This window comes from Lemur catta, chromosome 8, assembly GCF_020740605.2.
Source record: "Lemur catta isolate mLemCat1 chromosome 8, mLemCat1.pri, whole genome shotgun sequence".
Lineage (NCBI taxonomy): Eukaryota > Metazoa > Chordata > Mammalia > Primates > Lemuridae > Lemur > Lemur catta.
Genome location: NC_059135.1, coordinates 25,336,625 through 25,362,560, shown reverse-complemented (window position 1 = coordinate 25,362,560; position 25,936 = coordinate 25,336,625). Strand labels below are relative to the sequence as shown.

The 25,936-nt window shown below is 40.2% G+C and overlaps 1 protein-coding gene across 3 annotated transcripts in view; it reads right to left on the bottom strand.

Annotated features, from left to right (window-relative positions):
• Positions 1-345: 345 nt before the first annotated feature.
• Positions 346-25,936, bottom strand: part of PLEKHM3 (pleckstrin homology domain containing M3) — a 164,761-nt gene continuing 139,170 nt past the window's right edge. For all 3 annotated transcript variants that reach the window (XM_045560225.1, XM_045560227.1, XM_045560226.1), the window contains exon 8: positions 346-1,792. In XM_045560225.1, the coding sequence (XP_045416181.1) occupies positions 1,615-1,792 (178 nt within the window). In that variant the 3' untranslated portion in view covers positions 346-1,614. The remainder of the gene's footprint in view (positions 1,793-25,936) is intronic.

Here is a 25,936-nt window from a genome sequence, read left to right as displayed (position 1 = left end):
TGGGGTTGAAGGTACCGTGTACTCTGTGAGCCACTGATTCCCCAGGTCCTAGTAGCAGCGAAACTACTAAACCATGAAGGCATAGAAGACATCTGCTCAGTGCGGACAATACAGAATCTTCTCATAAAGTCTATCGAGCATTGTGTCATTATAAGCATATTCTTCTGTTTTGTAAAGAGTTAAGGTGGAAGGAATGGGAGCCATCAGGTTTCCAGTGCTGTCCCGCCTGCCATTTTGGTCACAGTGGCTGCTACACTGACTTTTAAAAGGGCACCGCCCTTCAAACAGCAAAGCAGTTCATTCATTTTCTTCTTCCTATTACATTATTTATTTTAGCACTTTTTGTTTTACTTTAAGGTGGCAATTATATATGTGTATATATATTTAAACGATAGTAGATTTAATTCATTAATTATATCTGTAAGCTTGGTATTGTCTTAATAGTCTAAAGTTGGTATTTTAAAATTCCATGTTACTCTGACTTTTTAAATAATTCAAAAATGTAAAAACAAGAGTGGTTAAATTGACAAATTAAAGGTCAAAATGAAAGTGCAGTGAAGAATAATGAGAAATAAAGCATTTAAAATAAATAGGTAGGAATTGCCTACAGAGGATTTTGTGAAGACACTGAAGACCATCTCTTGGAATATACGTACCATATACCTGTACCCTGTCTACCAGTCTACATGCCGATGTCTTCATCAACAGTCCCAGGACATTTCCTCTGGCCAGCACCATGAAAAAATCATAAATATCACCCACGACACCCTTGGGAAACCGTTCTCAAGAGCCATGTTACAACCTGGCAAATATGGAAGGGTGTCACATCGTTAGGTGGGCATTGGGGTTCGTATCAGCAAACAGACCGACAACATGCAGTTATTGGTCACAGAGGTTTCTTCTTTTTTCAGGAAAAACCTTTCTGAGATTAACTTCAAAACCAGAACCAGCTCTCCTCGTAAATCGCGGGTGCATGCCTTGTGTCGGAGGGAGCGCGCACTCCTGCTTTGCAGCGTTCGGCTCTGCCTGGGTCAGCCCCACCTCTGCGGGAGGGACGGGGGCGACAGCGCCAGGGACACCAGGTCCTGGAAGCGTCCAGAGTCATTCTTGTGTTTTGAAGATTTTCTTACGAAACAGATGATGATGGATGCCTGCCTCAGTTACCTCAGTCTCTGTGAAAGCTAAAAATAAATAACACAAAAATAACCCGAAGCGCCGTTGTTCTGCAGGAAATGCTTCCTCTTGTGTCTTGTGTAATAAAATGCCCCAAGAGACAAAAAAAAAAAAAAAAAAGAGTCTGAACTATAAAGCATTGTGTGTATACCACGTTTTGCCTGCGAGCAAGCAGCTGAAATTCATGGCTAAGTGTAATTTAGCTACTGGTAGTTTTTCAAGCCACGGAGGCTCTGTGGACCTTTTAGACAACGATTTATACAGAACATACGCACAGGACATATAGGTGTGTGTGTGTATATATATAAATAAATATCTTTATCTATATCTAGCTGGAGATGAGACATAATCTTCTTCCAAGGGTCTAACTGGCCAGTTAGGAGGCCACTCTGGGGCCGACGGGTCGCTGATCAGTGCATCCCTGGTGACGGGGCTGCCGCGTCACGTGTTCTGGTACGACAGCTCAAACATGGTGCAGGCCTCCTCCAGACTCTCGTCCATGTTCAGCCTCTGCCAGAAAGACTTCTGCTTCTTCTGCAGCTCTCGGCGGACACACCTCGGGCAGGGGACGGACTTTTCTTTGCATTCAGAATGGAAAACGGCTCCACAGCTTTCACACCTGCAAAAGCCAACCGTGGACATGATGACCAAGACACAAACACTTGAAGGCCAGTGGCCTCTGGGGCAGCTGGGAGCACAATCGGTTATTCTGGACAACCCTGCCCATGGGAAGAGAAATGACTCACAGACATGGGCTGTCTGCTTTTCCAAAATGCTCAAGGTTCAATTTCAATTGAGAAACATTTTTGTTTTCCTGATGTGAACTAGCTTATGGCGTACGAGTGGGGAGAGTTGGCAGTCACCTGGCAACTCTGATTCTAGCGACAATGGACAGAGCACTAGAAGCTCCGTGTGTTCGCTTCCTCTCCATTGAGAACGAAGTGCGGGTAGTAACTCCAGGCTGAAGAGGCAGAAAATGAGGGGGAAGTGCAAGCGCAAACGTCCGCACACCGGCGACACCCCAGTGTTACCTCTGTGGAAGTGGAGTTTCTACATCAGTTAACATGAACCAAGTGGTTCTCTGTTAACTCACTGCCTTTATTTGACAGTATGAAAAGGTAAAAAGACACATTTTCATTTTCTGAATGATATCCTGTGGTCTATCAACTCGTGAGTTTTTTTAAAAATTAGGAAAAACCTCCTGCCTTTATAAGTCTACCTTTATAACACAAGCATGAGCAATAAAGCATGAGAGAGTGAGGAAGAAAACATTTCTTTTTCCAAGAAGACGACAGATATTGTAATTTATAGAGAGGAGACATTCCAGGTGGATGACTAGTTTGTTGTTTGGCTTACTGGAAGCCTGCACAGGAGTCTGAATAGCTTGTTTTTACTGCGAAGTTTTTAATAATGAGTAACTGACAAGCTCAACTCTAGCTGCCCCAGTGAGTGGCTCGCCAATGTGGACCGAGTTCTCATCCTTCCACAAAAGTGACAGGCAACTGTTACCTCGCCCTAGGAGCCCAGGGTTTGTGCCTGCATGGTTTTGTTCAGCCACCAGCATCCAGGGACTGGGTTCAAAGAGGGCTGCGAAGGAGTCAGTCCTCAGGGCTCAGTCTCGGGTTCTTTTGCTTTTCCCACAGCATCTGGAGATTCAGGCCTGGGCACAGCCGGGTCTCGGGGGCACTGTTCCTGCCACTGACTTACCCCTGGCACCATTCAGGATTCAGACGCTTTGGCCAAAGGAGTATCTTCCTACCCACCCTCATACCTTGGAGAGGAGGTGACTTGGAAGGAGAGAGACACTGTGGGGGCAGGGGGACGGTGTTCCAGCTGGGGAGCCGGAAGACAGGAGCTTCCCTGCACCCAGCAGCCCCAGCCCCGGCTAAGCTTTCTGGGCCAAGTGAAACGTGGTGGTGGTTAGGAGAGCCAGCAAGGAGCGTGTCATGTCAATTCCTGGCTGTAAGATTGCTATGAACTGAATTGTGTACCCCTAGAATTCATGTGTTGAAGCCCTAACCCCCAATGTGACCGTATCTGGAGAGAAGGTGTTTAGGAGGTAATTAAGGTTAAATGAAGTCACAAGGGTGAGACCCTGATCCAGCAGGATTAGTGTCCTTACAAGAAGAGACAGCAGAGCTCTCTCCCCACCCCATGTCAGAGGAAGGACCGTATGAGGACACAGAGAGAAGCCAGGAAGAGAGGCCTCACCAGAAACCAACCCTGCTGGCGCCTTGAGCTGAAACTGCCAGCCTCCAGAAGTGTGAGAGGTGCGTTGCTGTTGTTTAAGCCACCCAGTCTGTGGCATTCTGTATGGCAGGGCAAGCAAAGTAAGATAATGACCTCGAGCAAGTGCCCTTGCTGGTCTGCCCTTCAGTTCCCTTATCTGCTGAACAGAGAGAACACTGGCACCCACACCTCATGGGGTGCTGCGAGCCTCAAGTGACGTCGTGGATAAAGTGTTTGGCATGTCCCTGGCCATGGTAAAGGACTGCCGCTTCCAGGGAGGCCCCCAGGCCTGCCGCCTTTGTGGGAAGCTTCACCTACGTCACTACAGTGACCTGAGGACATCTCAGTCAACCCCCTCATTGCCTAGATGAGAAAATTGAGACTCCAAGAGGGCTACTGATTGTCTCCCGGGGACACAGTAGCTGGAGATGGAGCTGTGACTAGAACCCAGGGCTCCTGGCCGCCCAGCCAAGGCGCTTACTGAGCGCCACTCTCCTGGGCCGAGGCCTGGCCCCCCGAGTGAGAACAGGGCGCCGCTGTGCAGGGACACACAGGGCCTCCAGTCAGAATACCTGTGTCAAATCACAAATCTTTCTTTATAACTGAGTGACCTTGGGTAGGTGATTACTTCCTTGGTGCGTGGGTCTCGTTTGTAAAACGCTGCTCACAATGACCTGCTTCCTACTCACCATGTCCTTCTTCCTGCTGTGAGACTAAAGTGAACAGATACATGTGGAAGGACCCTGCAAACACTGAGTGTGACAGCTCCTCACAGGTGACTCCAGTGCCTGCTTCCTTGACACTGGCGCTATCCCGGTCTTGGCAGGGTCACCTTTAGCAGTGCCCTCTCCCTGGGCCTCCCTCCTTCCAGTGGGGATAAAGGTCAGACCCAGGCCTCTCTCACCCAGGCCAGCTCCTCCCTAGTGGCAATGGCTTTGTCACCACTGGGTCACACCTCTGTAACCTCCTATCACTAAAGTGACACTAATGGTAGCTTTCTCAAATAAATTTCCTCCTTCCTGCCCTCTCTGCCCTGCTGGGTCAGTCAGTGATTTATACCCGCAGGATGTTGCCCCAGGGCAGTGGGTGATAGGAGGTTCCTTCCATGCCACTCCCTTATCTCTGCTGATACCAGGCCCCTGTGAGGGAAGAGCCTGCATCTCATTGAATATTTCTGGTGCAGCAAACACCCATGCAGTGATTCAAAGACCAGTGCACCTGCTCTTTCTAGCCAAAGGTCAGTAACTGAAAAAAAGCATGAGATAAAAAAATTAATGATTTCAAAATAGTACCAATCCTATTTTCTAACAATTTGTAACCCAGCAGGCATCTTTTTAAACTGTGGTATGGACAGACTGATCAATGACCTTCCCACGTTCAGCGAGTCTATAGGTAATCCCTCCCCCACCCTAATTTTCTCTTTAAAGGTGAAGAATAAGGGCTGGAAAAGGAAGGAGAAAGGGAAACTGTTCTCTTATATAAAATTTATGGAGCTCTGTAATAAAAAAGTAATGTGCAGGAAAAATATTTACATTAAAAAAATAATATATAGGTGTGCTCTTCTTGAAGAATAGGGCTTTATTAACAAGGATTTTCCACTTTAAAAAGATTCACTGGCTCCTGAGTGTTTACCGAGTTTCCTGACTGTATTTAAAATATGATTTAATGCACACAACTTTTCAGGAATACATCTTTCATATAAGGCAAATCTACTAATGTAATCATCTCTGCTGAAAATTGCAACAGGTAATGAAAGGGAAATGTCCCTTTGGTGTTCCTGTGTGATACATCAAACGAAAGCCGGCATCTTCATTTCTGAGTCATCCAGTGCAGCAATGAGCAGTTCCATTGCTTTCTGGCTGCTGCTGTGCAGCACGGGAAACAAAGACCTCTGTCCTCCTTTTCCAGTGTCATAGAGAATGCAACTGCAGGGAGACATATTGACCTGACCAAAGTCATCCAATGGGTCTTTCCAGTTTTTTCAGGAAAACATCCATTGCTTCACTTTTTTGATGTGGGGAGTTGTCCTGTGCATTGTAAGATGTTTAGCAGCAACGCTGGTCTCTACCCACTAAGATGCCAGGACCAACATCCTCCCTCTCCCCAGCTGTGACAACCAACAATATCTCCAGACACTGCCAAATGCCCCTGGGGGACAAAATTGTCCCTGTTGAGAGCCACTGACCTAATTTATCTGGAAAAGGCATCACAGAAGGGGTACTCACGGGGGTACTTAAACAGCACCTCCCCACACTGAATTTGCAAATGTCACCTACAGGGTTTTTACCAACCAATAAGGTCTAGTACAGTGTATTCATATAACCTACTTACTCCGATTTTTCAGTTCTACCCAAGATCCATCTTTGTGGTTGGCCCTCAGTGGCATTTATTTGCTCTTTGGCCGAGAACTCTCGGCTGTTTCTCTGTGGTGTTTTCTGCTTCTTTATGCCCTACCTAGGCCATCTAGCAAATCAAAGCCAAAAGTTTTACATTTGTTTCATAAAATAAATCGCTTTCAAGCAACTGTGAAGCAGTTAGGTTTCAGCAGCTTCTGCAATGAAAAGGAGACCAGTGATACATCAAGGAGGCTGTTTACTGCAGAGAGGAGAGCTCGGCTTGAGTGAGGAGTCCTTGGCCCAAGTCCTTGGCCTTGGCATTGCAGGGGTCTTGGGTCAGTTACTCCATTCCTAAATCTCACACTCCACAGAAGTTGAGTTATATGATATCTAATGTTCCTTTCAACTTGCAGATTTTATATCCGGGAGGAGAGGGGTGGGAATCTACTCTGGGTTGTTTCCTCCTCTCTCCAGATTTTCTTGCTCCAAGGTCTATGGATGAATGAATGGAAACGTAGCTTGCTACCTCCACCTTAGAAGTCTCACACTGACAAGCTGGGGCTAAATGAGATCAGCCTTACGTGTAAAGCATTACTTTTAATTTTATTTATTTGCATTGATTAATCAAGCTATGAAATAGCTTATATAAACTAGTATATACAACTCTGACTAGCAGGAATTTGGCCAAAAGGAGCTGACTCTGCTCCTATCTCATAAAATTTCAATTAAACATAAGGACTCCTTTTTAAGGCTTCTCCCAACCCTCATCAGTACCCCTTCTCCCCACAAAAAGATCAGAATTGTTAAATGTTGTGGGGTTTTTTTGGGGGGGAGGGGAGGTTGGCTAGAGGCAGCAGCCATTTATCACCCTATATGGAAGTATTTTTGTGTTTTCACCACTGGGCAGCTGTGCTGGAGTGAACCAGGTACGTACACCACAAGATGTCGGACTAGGAAGGAGGGACTGGAGCTCTGCTTCTGTGGGAGCTCCAGGGGGCAACACTGCTAATTACCTGTGTGTGCCCTGGCAAGCTGGTCCCCTTCCTGGGACAGGGGAAAGAGAACATCTCCACTATTTTGGGGGAACATAAATCTCACTTTGCGTCTTAGTAAATGCACCATGGAACGAGACCATGCATTTTATGAACAGTCTTTGACCTAAACATTAGCTTACTGACCCATGGCAAGTAAGGAAGAAGTTCATAACCTAGAAATCTAATAGTCTATTGCCAAGAGATAGGACAGACATGATGTTCTTATTATAGCTATTGAAACCAAGAAAACGAACCTGCTGCAAACTAGCAGAACTAAATATGTGCAGAGGAAAAGTTTCACTTCTCAAATATTATGGCAAAGAAGCAAGAATTCCTGGCTGCAGACAGTTTCCTGTTCTGGAATGCTGATGATGTGAGACCAATTAGAGACAGGCCCATTGGCTTTGTCTGCACCCTTCCAGATTCTGGCTGCACACAGGGAGGTCACAGGAAACTGCTAAAGGCCCCTGCCCCGAGTTGAGGTCACTGAAATGCTTCTGCTCTGTTCCTGTAGGGCTCTTCTCCTGCTGCGTTTTTATTTTTGGCTCAGATATTTCACTTGGATTGAAATTCAGGCTTCAGTTTGGTTGGATCTCTGACAAGCAAAAGGACAGGCCTGCAGAGCAGGGCAGAGCCTTGGCTGATTGCCACTCTGCAGAGCCCACAACGCACAGGGCGGGGCGCAGAAATAAGTGCACGTTATCAGGTATGCGAGTGTGGCTTTGTGTGCGGATACTATGTGAGGCGCCCCATACAGCCATGAGCTATTATTGGTTTCTCCAAGAAACCAAAATGATTACTTAAATCTCTTAGCTAAGGGAGGTAGTTATTGGGGCCTGGTTATTTTAATGTTTTGGGTTGGTGTTTTCTTCTGTTATTGTGTAAGTAAATGAATATAAGCAAACAATTTGTAATTTGCTTAAATAGGACATCAGGCAATACCATGTATGGTGTATGCTTTCATGTGAGCATACGTGTATGTATGTTGTTCAGAAAAATACACAGAACAGGTTACTAGACATTCTAAGGTTAAGTGAATTAAATATGATTTAAACAAATGATAAGATCCATTCTTTTGGGGGAAGTGGGAAGATTAAAATGAAAAAGGTTAACACAATTTCAGTAAGAAGCTGACAATAGTTGGGTGCGGACAGCTGGGGAGAGCGAGTCCAAGTTTCACAGCTGCTGCTTGGAGCATCACCTCCAGTCAGGCTTTCTCCAGGCTGAACAGACATCCTGACTCTTCAGATGACCCTCTGTTTGGCTCAGTGGCTCAAGGACCCCAGGAGAAGCTATTCCAGTAGTTTTAAATGGCAAATTTAAATACAGTAAGATCAAAATTAGACATTTAAGTTAGGCAACATCTATACTGCCCTTTGCCTCTATATATACATTATTTCTTTTTCTTTTCTTTTCTTTCTTTTTTTTTTTTTAGAGATGGGGGTCTCATGTCTTACTACATTGCCCAGTCTGGTCTAGAACTCCTAGCCTCAAGCAATCTTCTGGTCTCAGCCTCCCACGTAGCTGGGACTACAGGTGTGCACCTCCCACCCCTTGCCCAGCTAAATTATCTTTTTAATCCTTACAACAGCTCTCTCATTTTTATTAAGTCAGTCAGTAAGTAAATAGCTGCAATACAATAAAATACAATAACTGGCTTCTTATCTGGCTGCAGAGCTAGTAAGTGGGTGATGAACTTTGGACTTGATTCCAGTGTTCTGATTTGAAATCTGGCCCTCTTTCCCCTGTTACCAGCCACATAGTCCCTTAAGTTATTCAACACGTGCCTAAATACCTGCTAAGACCCAAATCTGGGAAGAACAATTGGTATGTCCTGCACGGATCTTTTTATCTACCCTTTAAGCCTCAGAGTTAATTAAGGAGGAGTTTTCCCTGATTGCAGCCCACAAAGCATTAAGCTTTCACAGGTCTTGCACTTTTAGTTTGTAAACCAAGCTCAGCTAAATACCTTTGACAAAAGCTTTACTTAAAATCTTGGCTTTAAAATAGAATGTAAATAAGGGTTAATTAATTCATTTGTTAATTTTGCTATCCTACTGGGAACATTAACTCCTGGTCATCTTTTGTGCAAATGCTTAATAAATCCTTCTTCCTAATTTGCAGAAGGCCACAGAATTTCTCAGTTATACTCTATATATGTGTATAAAATCATAATAGATTTGACCTCAAAGAAATAGTGTTTTCGGGATAAAGAAAAATAGATATTTCTGACACTTCTAAGTTTTTATTTTAAGGTTCACCTGGCAGTTAATGTAATTCTCAAGAAACAAATACCCATCTTTTCTTCGGATTACTTTAGAAAAATCTCCTTAATGTTAGAAAAGTAAAGGAACTGCAGGAGGATTTTACCCATTTCCTACCATTTCTGAAAAAAGCTAAAATGTATTATAATTGTGGCCATAGAGCAATGGTTTTCTTTAAAAATTCCTAAAATGGTTCAAAATGCCTGAGTCCAGGGGATGTTTAGAATTGTCTTGCTACATCTAAGACAAAGGCAGTGAACATGAGAATATTATTAGACTAACATAGCTTAAAACAAATAGTCTTGGTTTATATACGTACTTCTGTTGATTTATCAGTCTACCTTTTTCGTGTAAAACTGACAAATTTAACTGTCAAGTTTTTGAAGTAAGTCCTTTTAAAAGAAATAATAATTTATAAGATGATACACTTCTAAGACTCTGTGGGGTTCAATTTTATTTAACATATGCCATTTCAGTTCTTCAAAGTACAAAGATACTTAGTAGAGTCAAAATAAAAGAACTTTTCAAGCATAGGTACGTTAAGAAATGCAAAAAAAAGTCTGGAAAACGTATCTAATTTTACGAGCAGCATGATTAGTTGCTGAGGTATAAGTTATTGGTTATTGATGTAAATTCAGAAGGAGAAAGGCATTCAAATAAAAGACCCGAAGTATTTTGTCATTACTTTAGATTATTCCCCTATTTGTTTCCTGTCACCAAGACAATGCTCTTTACAAGATGGTATTACATAATTTTCTAATACTCAATTTATTCTAGGCTAGTGGTGTTCAAAGTGTGGTCCCTGGACCAGCCAAACCAGCATCACTAGAGGATTTGTTAGAAATGCAAATTATTAGATCCACTGGTTGTAGGGCCCAGCAATCTGTGTTTTAACAAGCCCTCCAGGGAATTCTGATGAACTCAAAAGTTTGAGAACCATGCTTCCAGGTCAATCATTTTGAAAGACAGCAGGGCTTTTATTTTTCATACATTTAAAACAAAAATATGGCCTTTCAAAATGACAGTAGGAAGTGATACTAACTAATGTTTTGATGTAGGGCTTTACATTTCATATCTACTAAGATTTTCTCATAACTACTAGGTAAAAATCTCATTTTGCTTTAAAGTACAATATGGAGTCGTTCACCTCTTTATTGACCATTTGCATATTCTTTCAGTAAATTAGTTCATGTCCTTTGCCCATTTTCTACTGACTTTTTACTTGCTGATTTTTTAAGATTTTTTATGTTAAAAAAATCAATACTTTGCCATATGTTGAAAGCATTTATTTCTCCCAGTTTCCTGTTTACATTTGCCTTTACCTGTAGAATTTTAAGCATTTAACATTTTTTATGTGTTTAAAAGCATTTTGCCTGTATGGCTTCTTGATCTGTGTCAAGCTTAGGAAGTCCTTTCCCACTTTAACATTATACAAATACTCACCAACCTTTTCTTTCTACTACGTTTCTGGTACTTCCTGGGTTTTATTTTTTTATGTTAAAATCTTTGCTCCACCTGGAATTTATTGTGATAAGTTTAGATAAGGAGTATGGTAAAATCCAGCATTGTTTTTCTTTTTCCAAATGAATAATTAGTTCCCAATTCCTTTTAAAGAATGGTCTATTTTTTGTTTCATTAATTTGCTGTGCCACCTTACTTGGGTCTATTTCCATACTTCCTAAATCTTGTTCCATTAATCTGTCTATCTCTATGCCAACACTATACTGTCTTTTTTTCCCCCCTGGGACAGGGTCTCACTCACCCTGTGTCTTAGTAAATGCACCATGGAATGAGACCATCATAGCTCACTGTAACCTCAAACTCCTGGGCTCAAGCAATTCTCTGGCCTCAGCCTCCAGAGTAGCTGGCACTATAGGTGTGTGCCACCATGCCTGCCCAAGTTTTCTATTTTCTGCAGAGATGGGGTCTTGCTCTTGCTCAGATTGGTCTCGAATTCCTGGCCTCAAACAATCCTCCTGCCTCCACCTCCCTAAGTGCTAAGATAGGCATGAGCCACTGCACCCAGCCTATACTATCTTATAATACATTTTTGTACGTGGTAGAAACAGTTTCCCTTCATGTACCTAAAACTTTGAAAAGTCAAATTCTATAATTCTATATTGAATATATTAGGGAAGTTTACTGCCTCCCATCTTTATGTTAAATAAAAATAATTTTTGGTATGTATATTACCAATATGTATGTAATTTAAAATTTATATTATAGTTTTATGTATAAGGTTTATTTAAAATGAAATGCACCTCAGGTAGTCAGAAACTAACCCTAGTTTAGATATTTGACTTTCTGAGCAACTTAGATTTTTTTCATTTTTATAAGGATAAAAGCATTGTATGAGTTTAGTGGGTTAAACTAATCAGGCTGATTGTTTACATGTTTATAAAATTAGGCAACATGGTTTAATTGTTTAATAATGTATACACTTTTAATAATTGATTTTTTTCTACTTTGTATGAAGTAGGCATGCAAGAATGCTTTAAGCCTGATATGTACTAACACTGAATGCGGGAAGAAGACTTGAACGGCAGTGCATGTTTTAGCAGCCCCTTTCATTCGGTGAGAACATTCTTTGGAACTTTTATTTCCACTTTGCCTGTTAGTAAGAGTTGCATGGAACTGATAGTCACAGTAATAAAAATAGTTATGCTATGTACACAAGCAATAAACAGACATGAGAAGTCGCTGAAAACCTTATTGTTTTCAACACCATGTATACTCACAAGATAGGAATAGTGTAGAAAAGGCTAAATGGTAGTAATTTCAACAAAGGAATCTCTCAAAGGGAGCAATACACCCCAGTCGCTCACTGGAGGAAGCCAACATGAGCCTCTACCTTAGGCTAAAGCAAAGAACTGTGCTAAGAACTCAGCCTTTTCTTTTCATTGTCTCTGAGTGGTGGCCTGAGCAAGCTCTCCAGAACCCTCCGTGAAAAACACTGAGGTAAGAAAGGTTCAGGGGGAGTTAGCCCGGGAGAAGGAGGCTTGAATAATGCTCTTAGGTACTGTCGAAGTATTAAGGTTGCCCTAACTAGGTCTCTCTCTGACTTTTAAATAGCGTATCTCAAATATGCTCAGGGGAACTGAAGGGAAAAGTCATCTCTCTTGCTTGCTGCTTTGACATTCACATCACTTCTGTCCCTAGACCCCTGAGCTGGTGATTCTTTCAGGTACTGCCGGAAACCGAGCTGGCCCCAGAGGTTAGCTCAGGCCCGCTCAGCCCGTTCCACCTGTGCTCTCCTCCCCACTCCTGTGTCTTCCCTGATGCCAGGGGAAACTTGTTGCTCTCTTTTCATTCTAGAATTTGCAGATTTTCTTTCCAATCATTGATATAAACTGCTTTGCCACCAAATCTTTTATCTTAAATTTCCTTTCTATTTGCCATCAAGGATTCCTTTTCTAGAAAAAAAGTGGAGGTTAACTCTCTTCTTAAAACATGGCTTTAAGACACTTCAACCTCCCAACTCTCTAGACCAAACTAGAACTTTCAGTTTAAGTTAAATCAGTTCAAGTTAGTGGTTTCCAATATTTACAAGGCAGTCTTTGAATCAGCTTCATTATTTGTAAGTTAGTCTATTATGTTATTGATTTTGCAAAATGACAATTCACACATTTGTTTTTCACATGAATTACTACTTTTTAATGCTACATTCCCCTGTTTTCTTATCAAAAGGCTACAAAATTCTTCCTATTAATTGTGGTAGTAAGGACCCCCCCCCCCAACAACACACGGACCACTAGAAGTGAGACTAGTTAAGGGTAGGTGGTAGAGTCTTTTAGCACCCTGGATGGTTGTGGGTCCCCCAGATTTCAGAGCTAGTGCTCTGACAACAGGGTCAGGCAGAAATGATACCGCACTGGTATTCAGCAGCCTGGATCTCCCAGTAGCTACAAGTATGGTGTTGGATGAGGATTCTGGTTGGGGCTGGAGGGGGGTTGTGAGCAGATGATTGCTCAATTCCCTGCTGGCTCTACACACTTTCTCTGCTTTGGTACAATTTAGTCCAAACAGCAACTTTTGTACAGAGTGTTAACGTGGACCTTTATCTCTATTTCAAGTGTTTTAGAAGCATCAGGAACTGAAGAGGTAATTATTAATGGTAGCTGTAGAAATATGGGAAGATATTTCCTGATGCAGCATTGTTGAGTGGCTTAATATTCAGAATACTGTGGGGGTTTAATAAATATATGATAATATGTATTAGATTCTGAAATTAAAACAAAAAAGAATTTTTAAAGACAAATTTAGTAAGAAATCACTATGTGTACTCCTGTAATTAGTTATATGGAAAAGTCTCAAAATATCATAAACATATACAGACAAAACCAAGATATTATTGTCCCTTTTGTAATTCTAAAGCATGAAACAGTTCATTTCAGAACATACTGCTCAGTCTGAAAAGTCAACATTTTTTGTATGGAAAGGTAAATACTCCTTCTCTTCCCTATTGTGTATTCAGGTTACTTATTTACAGTACTATGGGGAAGAAAAAAGCACATGCTAAAAAAATCACCTAAAAAAATGTTTTGAAAATTAAATTATCTAAGTTAGCTTAGCAGAGCTCAAATTTTTGACATCATTTCTCTCCTGACAGTAAAGTCTCCCTTGACACAGTAAAACATATCTACCTCTAACATATGATAGAATGTTAGCCGTCACTCAATAAAATCACATATCTTGGTAATGTCCACTTAAATAACAATTTCCCTAAAATCAGTTTATAAACCATTTAAAAGGAAAAAAAATATGTTACTAACTACAGATTGGCAAAATTAAAATAACGCTCTCTATTCATGAATTATTTTTTGAGCAGTTACTGTGTGTTGTTCTAGATGGAGCAGTGAGCAAAATATGAAAAGCCCAATTCCTCATGGAGCTTACATTATTTCAAAATGGTGGACTGAATCACAGTTTGAATTTGTGTCTTAATCTCTTTGGGTAAATAGTATCAAAATCAGTCAATTTCACTGAAAACATCATGACAAACTATCAAACAGACAAATAGAAAATGCTAGGCAATACAATTGAAGCAAAGATCTTAACCCTTTTGTCAATAAAAGCTTAAAACAGTGCCATATGCCTGGTGGGTAGTGGTGGCTTGTCAAAGGTCTCACAGCAAGTTAGTGGCAGAGTTAGGAATGACATCTAGACTTCTTTATTCCTAGTCCAGTGATCTTCCCATGGACTAGCCTACCTCTACTTATTAAATGGATCTTAATGATTTTAGAGCCAATGAAACTTTTTTCCTATAAAAGTAACCCATCAACAAAAGTTTATACATTTAATGTGACTATTTTCCTGGTTCTGATATAATGTGATAAAATGGATATAAAATTATATATTCAGTATGATCCAAATTTTATTTAAAAAGATATGTATGCATACAGATATGTAGGAAAAAATAAACAGGTAAAGATTTTTTCTTTACTTTTGGGTACTTTTCAAACTTCTATAATGAATATCAATTAATTTTACAGTTAGAAAGTTAAAATATGAGTTAATGATGACTATTTCCTCTGCTAAACAATAAAAAATTAGATTGTCTGAAATGCTTAAAGATAAGATGATTAACACAATATTAACCAGATACCTAACAAGAAGCTTAGTAAGAAATGTGTCTAGGTGGAGAGGACAGTCATCTATTCAAGTGACCAAATGGCCTCAAAACACAATGGCGGCCTTACCAGCTAGGACTGTGTTTATAAATGTACTGTATTTATCAAATGGCTTGATGGCATAAAAGGTCAGGTTAGCCCTGAGGGTTTCACAAAAGTCTTGTCTGTGTTAACAGACATTCTGAAATATTTTGACACATGAATATAGAAGCCACCAGGCCAAGGTGAGATGATATTTACCAAGTTACTCTTTGACCAAAGTTTAAAATCCAAAAGAACTAGCATTGTGCTGAAGAGTTTTTATCAAGGAAAATCATCATCGACACAATAAATACATTTAAGAGTGGGCAGTCTCATAGCCTAAGAAGGGTGGAATTCCATCTGGGAAGTTAGCACTCTGCTGCTGCCATGTATAAAACATGTGAGCTCTCTAGGCTTCAGGTTTGCCTAGTCTAGATGGTCCCCACAGTCCCTTCCATCTCTGTTAGTTTATAATCCTAAAACATAAGTAGGAGTCTTGTCCTCCACCATCAGTGTTAGAGGACCACTGAGAAAGTTCCTCAAAATGCTCCTCTTCAATACCAGAGTGAGACAAGAACAATAAGCAGATGGAAACAAATAGTTCTTCAGAAAAGGTGCCTACAAAGAGGAGTCCAAATTTCCTTGAGCTGTTTCTAGGATCCCACATCTCATTACAATACTCACTGAGTGGCTGCTTCCCAAGAAAAGCCACAGAAAGGAAATATCATTAAAAAATCGTATATATACATTGCGGGAAGCTGTGCCCTCCCTTAAGCCCAACCTAGCCAAGGCTGTTGTTCCCTATTGTTGAACAGGATGTAACAAGGCTGCCAAATGCAGCCCACAAACCTGCTAATTAGGTGCACTGACAGTGTTTGTTTTGGAACCATTTACAAACAAAGGAATGTGTCAGGCTGATTAGTGAGAAAAGAGTATGTAATGTATGTGTATTTGAGTCCAGATGAGGGCATAATCCAGGTATTCAGTCTGTTTGTGCAAGGACTCACAAAAAATGAGGGCTGAACAAATAGGAAGCCACAGTGAAAGAACCAGCTTCTGGGCAGCGCTTCTCTCTCCTCCTCCAGAGTTTTGTTCCAATTCCCCCCTTCCCCACCAAAAAATTCCTGCCTAAACACTTTACATGAAATTCTCCTTCAAAAAGTGACAAACTACAACAGGCTCCCCAGAAAAATGAAGAGTCTTTGTAAGGTTGCTGGTAAATCTAGAGTTTGATGGCTATTTTGGCATGTAAGTGACAACTTTAGGCAAAACCATCTCCACATTCAGCCTCTCCAGAGTTGTGCTAACGTGGGCAAATCAAAGGGAAACAGGGCAACAGAAAACACAGCTCCTGATGGACTGTTCAAGTTGTGCTGAGAAAAATTATGCATCTCAGCATCTTCCTGGGAAGAAGTAATTCTGTACTTTATAATAAAGTAGATTCTTTCTTTTTAAACAAGCCTTTATAAGATTTGACTACAATTAGATATTTAAAGCCTCATGTGTACATGAAGCTTAAAGAAGGGCAGAAGGTACCAATGCAGAGAAAAAAATCCATGCCCCAACACGTCTAGGTCCTCAGGGGCAGGCTGGTATGGAGTGCAATGAAATGCAAAATGACAAAGACCAATTCAAAAAGTCAGGTGTGTTGGGAGGAGTCTCTATGTTCTTGAGTACAAGCTGGACATTTCTGGAGTTTGGCCAGATGGATGAAAGCAATGGGGCTTGGACTAAGTTCCTGGGGGAGGCCTTCTTTTTCTGTAAGATAACCTGAGGAAATAGCAGAGTATGTTAACTCAACTGGCAAGAGTTTGGAGTTAATAAGTTCAATGTCCTGCATGCCATCATTATTTCTTGGAGGTGGGGATGGAGTGGTCAATTATTTGTATACAAATAAACAGGCAAACAGTGCTCAGTCTGTACTTCCAAACCTTGGTGCTTTAAAAAAGCAACCCTTTTAGAAGGGAAAGCACTGAGCTGCAGATGCCCCACTAACACAGGAAGAACACCTCCTCTGATGCCTTCCCCAGGGCAAGGGAATATTGTTGAGCAGGGGTGGCCCATGCTCCCACCAGAGAAATAACCTTAAATGGTAGGTTGATGGCTTCAATCTTACATATTTATATAAAGCTGTAGTGTTATTTTAGACTTTTGCTATGCTCCTCTATCTTTGGAAGTATTTTAATTTGCCTTAATTAATTAATTAATTAATTAAAGATCTTTGTCAGTGTAATTATGAACGCATATATACCTGGGTGAGCTGAACCAAACAGTAAGTATTTATTGAATGCTGTCTTAGTCTGTTTGTGTTGTTAAAACAAAACACCCAAGACTGAGAAACTTAAAAAGAAAAAAAGTTTTATTTGGCTCACAATTCTGGAGGCTAGGAGGCCCAAGAAGTATGGCATTGATCTTGTACTACCTCACAACATGGCAGTGAAGTGGAAGGGGAGGTGGGGATGTGTGAAAAAGACCAAACACTACAGGCAACTTAGCTTTATGACAATCCCCTTTTGAGGGAACTAACCCATTCCCTCCAGGACTAATCCATCTTAATGACCTAATCATCTCTTAAAGGCACCACCTCCCAATACCACCATACTGGGAACCAAGCCTCAACATGAGTTTTGGTTGGGACAAACCATACAAACCATAGCAAATGCCTATTATATGGAGGATACCAAACTCAGTGTTAAGTATCATCTTTTTATAGAATACCCACATCTAAATACAGCCCCAAATGGCACGGGAGTCATAAAGTCCTGAGGTGCAACATTTTCCATATTGGAAAACCTGTGGGGATGACTTGCATGTCACATGAAAAAAAATTAGCAAAGCTAAATGGATCAGGACAGAAAGGATGGAACTAATTTATGATAGCTGGTTCATTTGCTAAGTCCCATGTTAAAATGCATGCTGGGTGTTTTTGAGATGAAGTGTTTATGTACTTGTGATCTCAAAGCATTTCAAGATTCAGAAATGGCATCTTCAAAAAATTGTTGAAAGCAGGATGGTCTTCTTAGCATTAGGAAGGTGTTCTTAATAACAAGAGAAGATTAGTGATGTGTAGAGATGTCAGAAAGAAAGCTGCATAGGAGACAACTTAAGGATTTAAAATAAAAAAATCTAAGTCCTGGGTCATTTTGTGGATTTACAGGACTTTTTTTGCCTTTATATTCATTGTTTTCCCTTAATCTTAGAGCAGTGTCAGCCTAATCTTCTGACTTATAATTCTTAAAAGTTAGAGCCCTTATTTCTTATTATCAATCAAGGAGGGCATGTTGTGTCATTTCTATTTCTTTAGGATGTGCAATTTTATCATTGTTTTATCAAAATGTTTCTCTCTCCTAAAGCTGTGCTTTCCTTACAGTCCTCTAGGAGGGTAAATGCTGGATTAGGCTTAAGCAAAGCAATTTTACAATTCAGGATCTTCTATTTAAAATCTTGCAATTTGGATTTTAGGGTTTTCCTCTTTAGGTTCAAGAAAAGTCTGTACTTAATTTGTGTTTGAGAAGAAAGCGTATCTCAAGGTAAAGCCGGCAGTGTTATCTTCTGAATGGAGGGGAGGTTGGTGTGGTGCACCAGGCTGGGGTTTGCCTACCGAAGCCTGATTAAGGCAGATCCTCAGCTTCATACGTCCCCGTTCCCCGCCCTGAACATCCTAAGAATGCACACCGGTGGAAGCTCTGCTGTAGCCCCCTTCTCCACTCCCCTTCACAACAATCTTTTGGCCTTTTTACAAAAGAAAGGCATATCTTTCCCTCACTCCAATCTAACCATCATGGCTCACTGCTCCAAACGTAAAAACTCGCAAGGTAGTAAATTAAGGGACAATTCAAAATAGCAGTTTTAGGGGCGGTTTCTTTAATGACAGAGGTACATAATTTTTTAAAATTAATTTTAAGGGATATATTGCAAAATGGTTTGAAGACTATAGGTACAGAAGTAGTAGTGATATATAATGAAAAAAAGCATGGATTTGAGTCAGATGTATTTGGGTTCAAGTTCTGGCCTTATCTCTTGGGCCAAGTTAATTGCCTCCTCTGAACCTGGGTTTCCTCATTATTAAAATGGAGGTAACACTATTTCCTCAGAGGACTGGAAGAAGAATTAAATGATGAGATATGTAAATTGCTGGCTCTACTACTAGTAAATATTAGTGCCATTCTCCCACAATCCCAGCACATTCTCTGCATCTGCCAGAGATGGGGTCCTAGAAATTAATACTAGGGGTATATTTTCAAATTACATATTCATGACACTTCCACCTGCATAATGATTAATTTAATAAAGAAGAGAAAGTCTAAAACAGTTGACCGGTGTTTTATATATGATCATAATCAAATAAGTATGCTAAAACTGAGTATATTCAAATCCTGAAGTACATTAATCAGTGCTTTAGATTTCAACATAAAGCTCCCTACTATTTTTATTTTCTTCTTATTTTTTTTTAAGACAGAGTCTCGCTCTATTGCCTGGGCTAGAGTACCGTGGCGTCAGCCTAGCTCACAGCAACCTCAAACTCCTGTTCTCAAGTGATCCTCCTGCCTCAGCCTCCTGAGTAGCTGGGATTACAGGCACACGCCACCACGCCTGGCTAATTTTTTCTATTTTCAGTAGAGACGGGGTCTCACTCTTGCTCAGGCTGGTCTCAAACTCCTGACCTCGAGTGATCCTCCCGCCTCGGCCTCCCAGAGTGCTAGGATTACAGGCGTGAGCCACCACACCCGGCCTCCTTAATATTGTTAGAAATTGTGGAACAACTTTTCTCACTCACAATGCACACTGCTCCTAGGGAGGACGGAGCCCTTCTTGGAGCTCCAGGTCCACCTCCTCTACTGTGCTCCTACCACCCTTTCATAGAACTGCCTAATGGCTTGTCTGTCCCTTACTAGACTGAACTATTTGTGAGTAAGGACTTGCTGAGTTCACTGTGTGTCTCCAGAATCTAGCCCAATGTACATGTGATACACTCAGTAAATCACTTACTGAAAGAACAGTTCTTGTGCTTGTGAAGTATTTTTTACTGAATTGTAATTATGCTATTCAAATGACATATGGATCTGAAAGGATATTTAATATATTTGTGAGGACACAGAGGTGCTGAATTAAGCAGGGTGGTCAAGGATATGTGTTGACTAATTTACCAAATATCCCTTTTCTAAGATTTTTGCATACAGATTTTTCAACATGTTTTATTATGAAAAATTTCAAACACATTAAAAAGTAGACAGAATAGTATCATAAATCCCTGTGTACCTATCACCTAGCTGCCACAATTATCAATATTTGGTAATCTCCTTTATCTATATCCATGCCTCTACCCCATTATCAGATTATTTTGAAGCAAATCCCAGGCATCATACTATTTAATCCATAATGATTTCAGTTACACACAGATTTTAAAATTTACTTCACTATTCAAATATATTTTTATTTGTCACATTTATTTATTCAACACATCTCTATGGACATGTTTTGAATCAGCAATTTGGTATTTCTGACTAAAATTTTCCTTTAATAATTTTTTTTATTAGTGTTCCTTCTTGCCTTTTCCCATAGACTTGTATAAACCACTCCCAGTGTTTAACTGGAAACTGAACACCAGGAGAAAGCTCAACAGGTTCCTGAAAAGTCTTAGCAAGCTGGAATTCCAGGAAAGCTGGTCAAGGTTCCCTGTGACTCAGACATTCGTGCAAGGGTAGAGAACTGCACTGACCAAGGAAGAAACAGGAATCTAAACAGCCACACGGTCCTTCCGACTGGGTAAAGGCCCCTAGGAACCCACAGATGTGCTAATATCGTCATTTTGGTGAGAATCCAGCACCTCTAACCATGACCACAACTACCTTAGAAGAGTGATTCTTTTTTCTGGCGGCGACTCATAATCATATGAAGTCTTTAAAGATACAGTTTCCGGGATTTCAAAAAACCAAGTTTCACCAGAGATTCTCATCTGCAGTCAGAGGGCAGCACCTCTGCCCCAGCTAAGGGATAAGTCCAGGAACTGAGGGCTTTAAAAATGTATGCAAAACCCAGTGTCCAGATCTTGGTTCCTAATATCATTCTCTAATAAAAGGAACCAGGGCTCCTTAGACAGATGGCTGCTTCTAGGATTAGGGCAGGAAATATATGATCAGTCTGGAGCATCTAGTAGTGCCAGAAAGGAAGAAAGTGCTAAAGAAAAAACAAAACAAAAACAAAAAACAAACCCCCAAACAAAAACCTGATATTATAATTGGGGTATGTCAAAAGGACAAAAGAGCCAACCGAGAGCTTGAATGGCCGAAGCTGGAACAGTTGGAGCAATAAACTAAAGTAGTATTGGACTATAACCCAAAATAAAATATAACTATACCCAAGTCCATACTGATATGAATAAACAATTGAAAAAATAAATAAATGGGGAAGAAGAGCCAAATCTCCCATGCAGAAGGATTCCAAATAATTTTGTACATACTTTGCTCCTAAGGGGGCGGAACATAACTCCCCGCTCCTTAAGTGTGGGCTGCACATAGTGACTTTCTTCTAAAGAGTACAGTATGGAAAGGGGGGGAAGAAGAGTAACTTTACAGCAGAGAAACATGACACAAACACTTCAGTGATGAGTCATGTTGATAGTATGTACCCGTGATACAATGTGATGAAAGTGGCACTTTACTTCCATGGCCTTCTTCCTCAAACCCATAAAACCCAGTCTAATCATAAGAAAAATATCAGGCATATCCCAACAGGGGGATTCTATGAAATACTTGACAAGTATTCGTCAAACCATCAAGGTCATCAAAAACAAGTCAAGTCTGAGAAACTGTCAGAATAGCTAGGGAGAGGTGAAAGAAAACTAAACATAATGTGGTATCGGGAAACAGAAAAATGGTATTAGGTAAAAACTAAGGAAATCTGAAAAAAAAAAAACAATGGACTCTATCTAAGAATGTATTGCGCTTGGTTAATTAATTGTGACAACTGTACCACGCTAAGGTAAGACATTAATAATAGAGGAAACTGGTTGTGTGTGTATATGGGAACTCTCTGTACTATTGTGGCAACTCTAACATTATTCCAATAAATAATTGTCTGTTCAGCTTTGATCATAGAGTCAACTGTTCAGCTGGATGAATTTTTTATTTTAGCAGACTTTATTTTTTTAGAACAGTTTTAGGTTTACAGAAAAATTGAGTAGAGTTCCCATATCCCCTCCCCCACACTTGCTGCATTTTCCCTATTACCATGTTGCATTAGTGTGCTATGCTTGCTACAATTATTGAACCAATACTGACACATCATTATTAACTGAAGTCCACCGTTTAAATTAAGGTTCACTGTGTTGTATAGTTCTAAGGGTTCTGATAAATGCATGATGTCATGTATGCACCACTAGAGTATTATACAAAATAGTTTCACTGCCCTAAAAATCTCCTGTGCGTCATGTAGTCATCCCTCCCCAGTCCCTGAATCCCTGGGCAGCCACTGATCTTTTTACTGTCTGTATAGTTTTGTCTTTTCCAGAATGTCATATAGTTGGAATCATATAGTATGTAGCCTTTTCAGAATGGCTTTTTTTACTTGCAATATGCTTTTTTTTTAGACGGAGTCTCGCTCTGTCACCACAGGTAGAATGCAGTGGCGTCATCACAGCTCACAGAAACCTCAAACTCCTAGGCTCAAGCGATCCTCCTGCCTCAGCCACCTGAGTAGCTGGAACTACAGGCATGCACCACCCGTTGGCTAAATTTTCTATTTTTAGTAGAGACAGGGTCTTACTCTTGCTCAAGCTGTTCTCAAACTCCTAAGCTCAAGCAATTCTCCTGTCTCAGCCTCCCAGAGTGCTAAGATTATAGGCATGAGCCACTGCACCCGGCCTGCAATATGCATTTAAGTTTCCTCCGTCTTTTTGTGGCTAAATAGCTCATCTGTTTTATTGCTGAATAATATTCCATTGTATGGCTCTACCACATTTTGTTTATCCATTCACCTATTGAAGGACATCTTGGCGGCTTCCAGTTTTTGGCAATAATGCATAAAGCTGCCACAGTCACGTGCATGTTTTTGTGTGAACATAAGTTATCAACTCATGTTATTTAGAAGTACTTTGTTCAATTTCCAAATATTTTGGGATCTTCCAGGTATCTTTCTGTCATTGATTTCTAGTTTAATTTTATTATGGTCTGAGAGCATACTTTGCATGATTTCTATTCTTTTAAATTTGTTCAGATATGTTTTATGGCCCTGAATGTGTTCTCCCCTTGGTAAATGTCCCATGTAAGGTTGAGAAGAATGTGTACTCTGTTGTTGTTTGGTGAAGTAGTCTATGGATGTCAATTAGATCCAGTTGATTGATAACATTGTTCAGTTTTTAACTATATTTACTGATTTTCTGCCTGCTGGATCTGTCAGTTATGGATAGAAGAAGGGTGTTGAAGTCCCTAATAGTGAACTTGTCGATTTCTCCTTTCAGTTCTATCAGTTTTTGCCTTACATATTTCAACTTTCTGTTCATACACATTTAGAATTGTTACATCTTTTTGGAGAATTGACTCCTCTTAATCCTTGTGTGAAAGATTTTATTATTTCTTTAACTATTCCATAAAATTCACTGGTGAAGCCACCTGGCTTTTATCATGGGAAGATTTATTTATTTATTTATTTATTTATTTATTTATTTATTTATTTTTTTTTTTTTGAGACAGAGTCTCACTTTGTTGCCCAGGCTAGAGTGAGTGCCGTGGCATCAGCCTAGCTCACAGCAACCTCAGACTCCTGGGCTTAAGCGATCCTACTGCCTCAGCCTCCCGAGTAGCTGGGACTACAGGCATGAGCCACCATGCCCGGCTAATTTTTTTGTATATATATTTTTAGTTGGCCAGATAATTTCTTTCTATTTTTGGTAGAGACGGGGTCTCACTCTTGCTCAGGCTGGTCTCGAACTCCTGACCTCGAGCGATCCACCCGCCTCGGCCTCCCAGAGCTAGGATTACAGGCGTGAGCCACCGCGCCCGGCCTCATGGGAAGATTTAAAATTACTAATTCAATTTCTTTACTTGTTATAGGACTATTCATATTTCTATTTCTTCTTCTTCTTTTTTTTTTTTTTTAGAGACAGGGTCTCACTATGTTGCCCAGGCTGGACTCAAACTCCTAAGTGCAAGCCATCTTCCCACCTCAGCCTCCAAAGTAGCTGGGACGACAGGCACATACCACTGTGCCCGGCTCTGTTTCTTCTTGGGTCAGTTTTGGTAGTTAGTCTTTCTCGAAATTTGCCCATTTCATCTAAATTGTCCCTTTGTTGTCATAGATTTATTTATCATACTCCTTTATAATTCTTTGTCATAGATTTATTTATCATACTCCTTTATAATTCTTTTAATTTCTGTACCCTTTTTCATTTCTCATTTTGGCAATTTGTGTCTTCTCTTTTAACTTTTTTGATGTTTCAAAAGAATCAACTTGTGGTTTTTCTGTTTTCTATTTCACTGATATCTGTTCTAATCCTTAGTCACTCCTTTCTTCTGCTTGCTTTGGGTTTAATTTGCTCTTCTCTATCTAGTTTCTTAAGGTGGAATTTTAGGTTATTGATGTGAGCACTTTCTTCTTTCCTGACATAGGTGTTTATATAGCTATAAATGTCACTTTAAGTACATTTAGCTGTATTTCATATATTTTATATTTCATTTTCATTCATTTCAAAATATTCAAAAAATTTCACTTGTGATTTCTTCTTTGACCCATGAGTCAAAGGAGTGTGTTGTTTAATTTCCAAATGTTTTAGGGTTTCCCAGATTTTTTTACACTGTGGATCTTTAGTTGAATGTGCGAGAGAACATATTTGGTAGAGCTTCAGTCTTTTAAAATTTATTGAGACTTGTTTGGTAGCCCAGTATATGATCTATTCAGTTGGAAACATTTTTAAATTTAATTTCTTATTAAACATTTTCAATGCAATATAATTCACATGCCATAAAATTCATCCTTTTAAAATATACAATTCACTGACTTTTAGTGTAGTCACAAGATCATGCAACTATCAACACAATCTAATTCTAGAAAATTTTTATCACCCCAAAGAGAAACCTGTACCTATTAGTAGTTACTTCTTTCTTCCTTCCCCTAAGTTCCAGACAAACACTAATCTATTAATACTTTCTGTCTCTATGGATTTGCCTATTTTGGATATTTCATATAATTAGAGTCATAAAATATGTGGTTTTTGTGTGTCTGGCTTCTTACACTTAGCATGTTTTCAAAGTTAATACATGTTGTAGCATGTATCAGCATTTTATTCCTTTTTATGGCCGAATAATATTCCATTGTCTGGATATGCCACATTTTGTTTATCCACTCATTAGCTGATAGATACTCAGGTTGTTCCCACTTCTTAGCTATTGTGAATACTGCTGCTATGAATATCTGTGTACAAGGGTTTATGTTGTGTGCATTTTTAAGAGGTATCTAATCTCTAGGCTATGAGCTAGGTATTTGTACTCAGGAAACTGGAGGCTGGACTCTGTGTGTGTGTATGTGTGTGTCTGCATGTCTGCATCTATGTGTCTGTTTTTCTGTGTGTGGGGCCAACCCGAGTTTCTGAATGTTTACAAATAGTCTTTAGGTTTAAGAAGAGGCCAAAAGGGCTGAGTCAGCTCTTAATGTCTTAGCTCTACCCTACATGCTTCAACTCTCCCTGGCGACATGCCTCACCTTCTGTTCTGAACCACAGTGTAAGTGAGCCCTGCAGGGTGGGAAATGGGCCATGACATTCATGCCCAAAGAAGCCAGTGCGCACGCACACACACACACACACACACACACACACACACACACACAGACCGTGTATTTCTATTATGCTTTGGGAATGAAAGGAAAAGTGATATGTATCATTTTGTGATTCAAGAAAAGCAACAGTAAAAACTCTAATCTCATGTTATGGGGGAAAAAAATCACCCATCAATCAATGGATGTGATGATGTTCAAATATTACTTTGGTTAGAATAATCATCCCACATAAACTCCCACTTTTGTCTCCTTTGGACCCTAAAACTTTCCTTGCTACTGCAGAAAGAAGCATGTGGTAAGGCAGACAGCTGTTCACCAGCATCTCCAGTTTTTCTCCTAACCCTCGGGCCAGTTTTGGCACTCCTCTGAGGCTGTAATTTCCATTGCCTATCACTTGGCCCTGAAAAGGTGGTGAAGATTCTTCCTCCCCAATCTTCATTCTAAAAATGAATCTGAACACTCTTTGTTACCTAATAAGG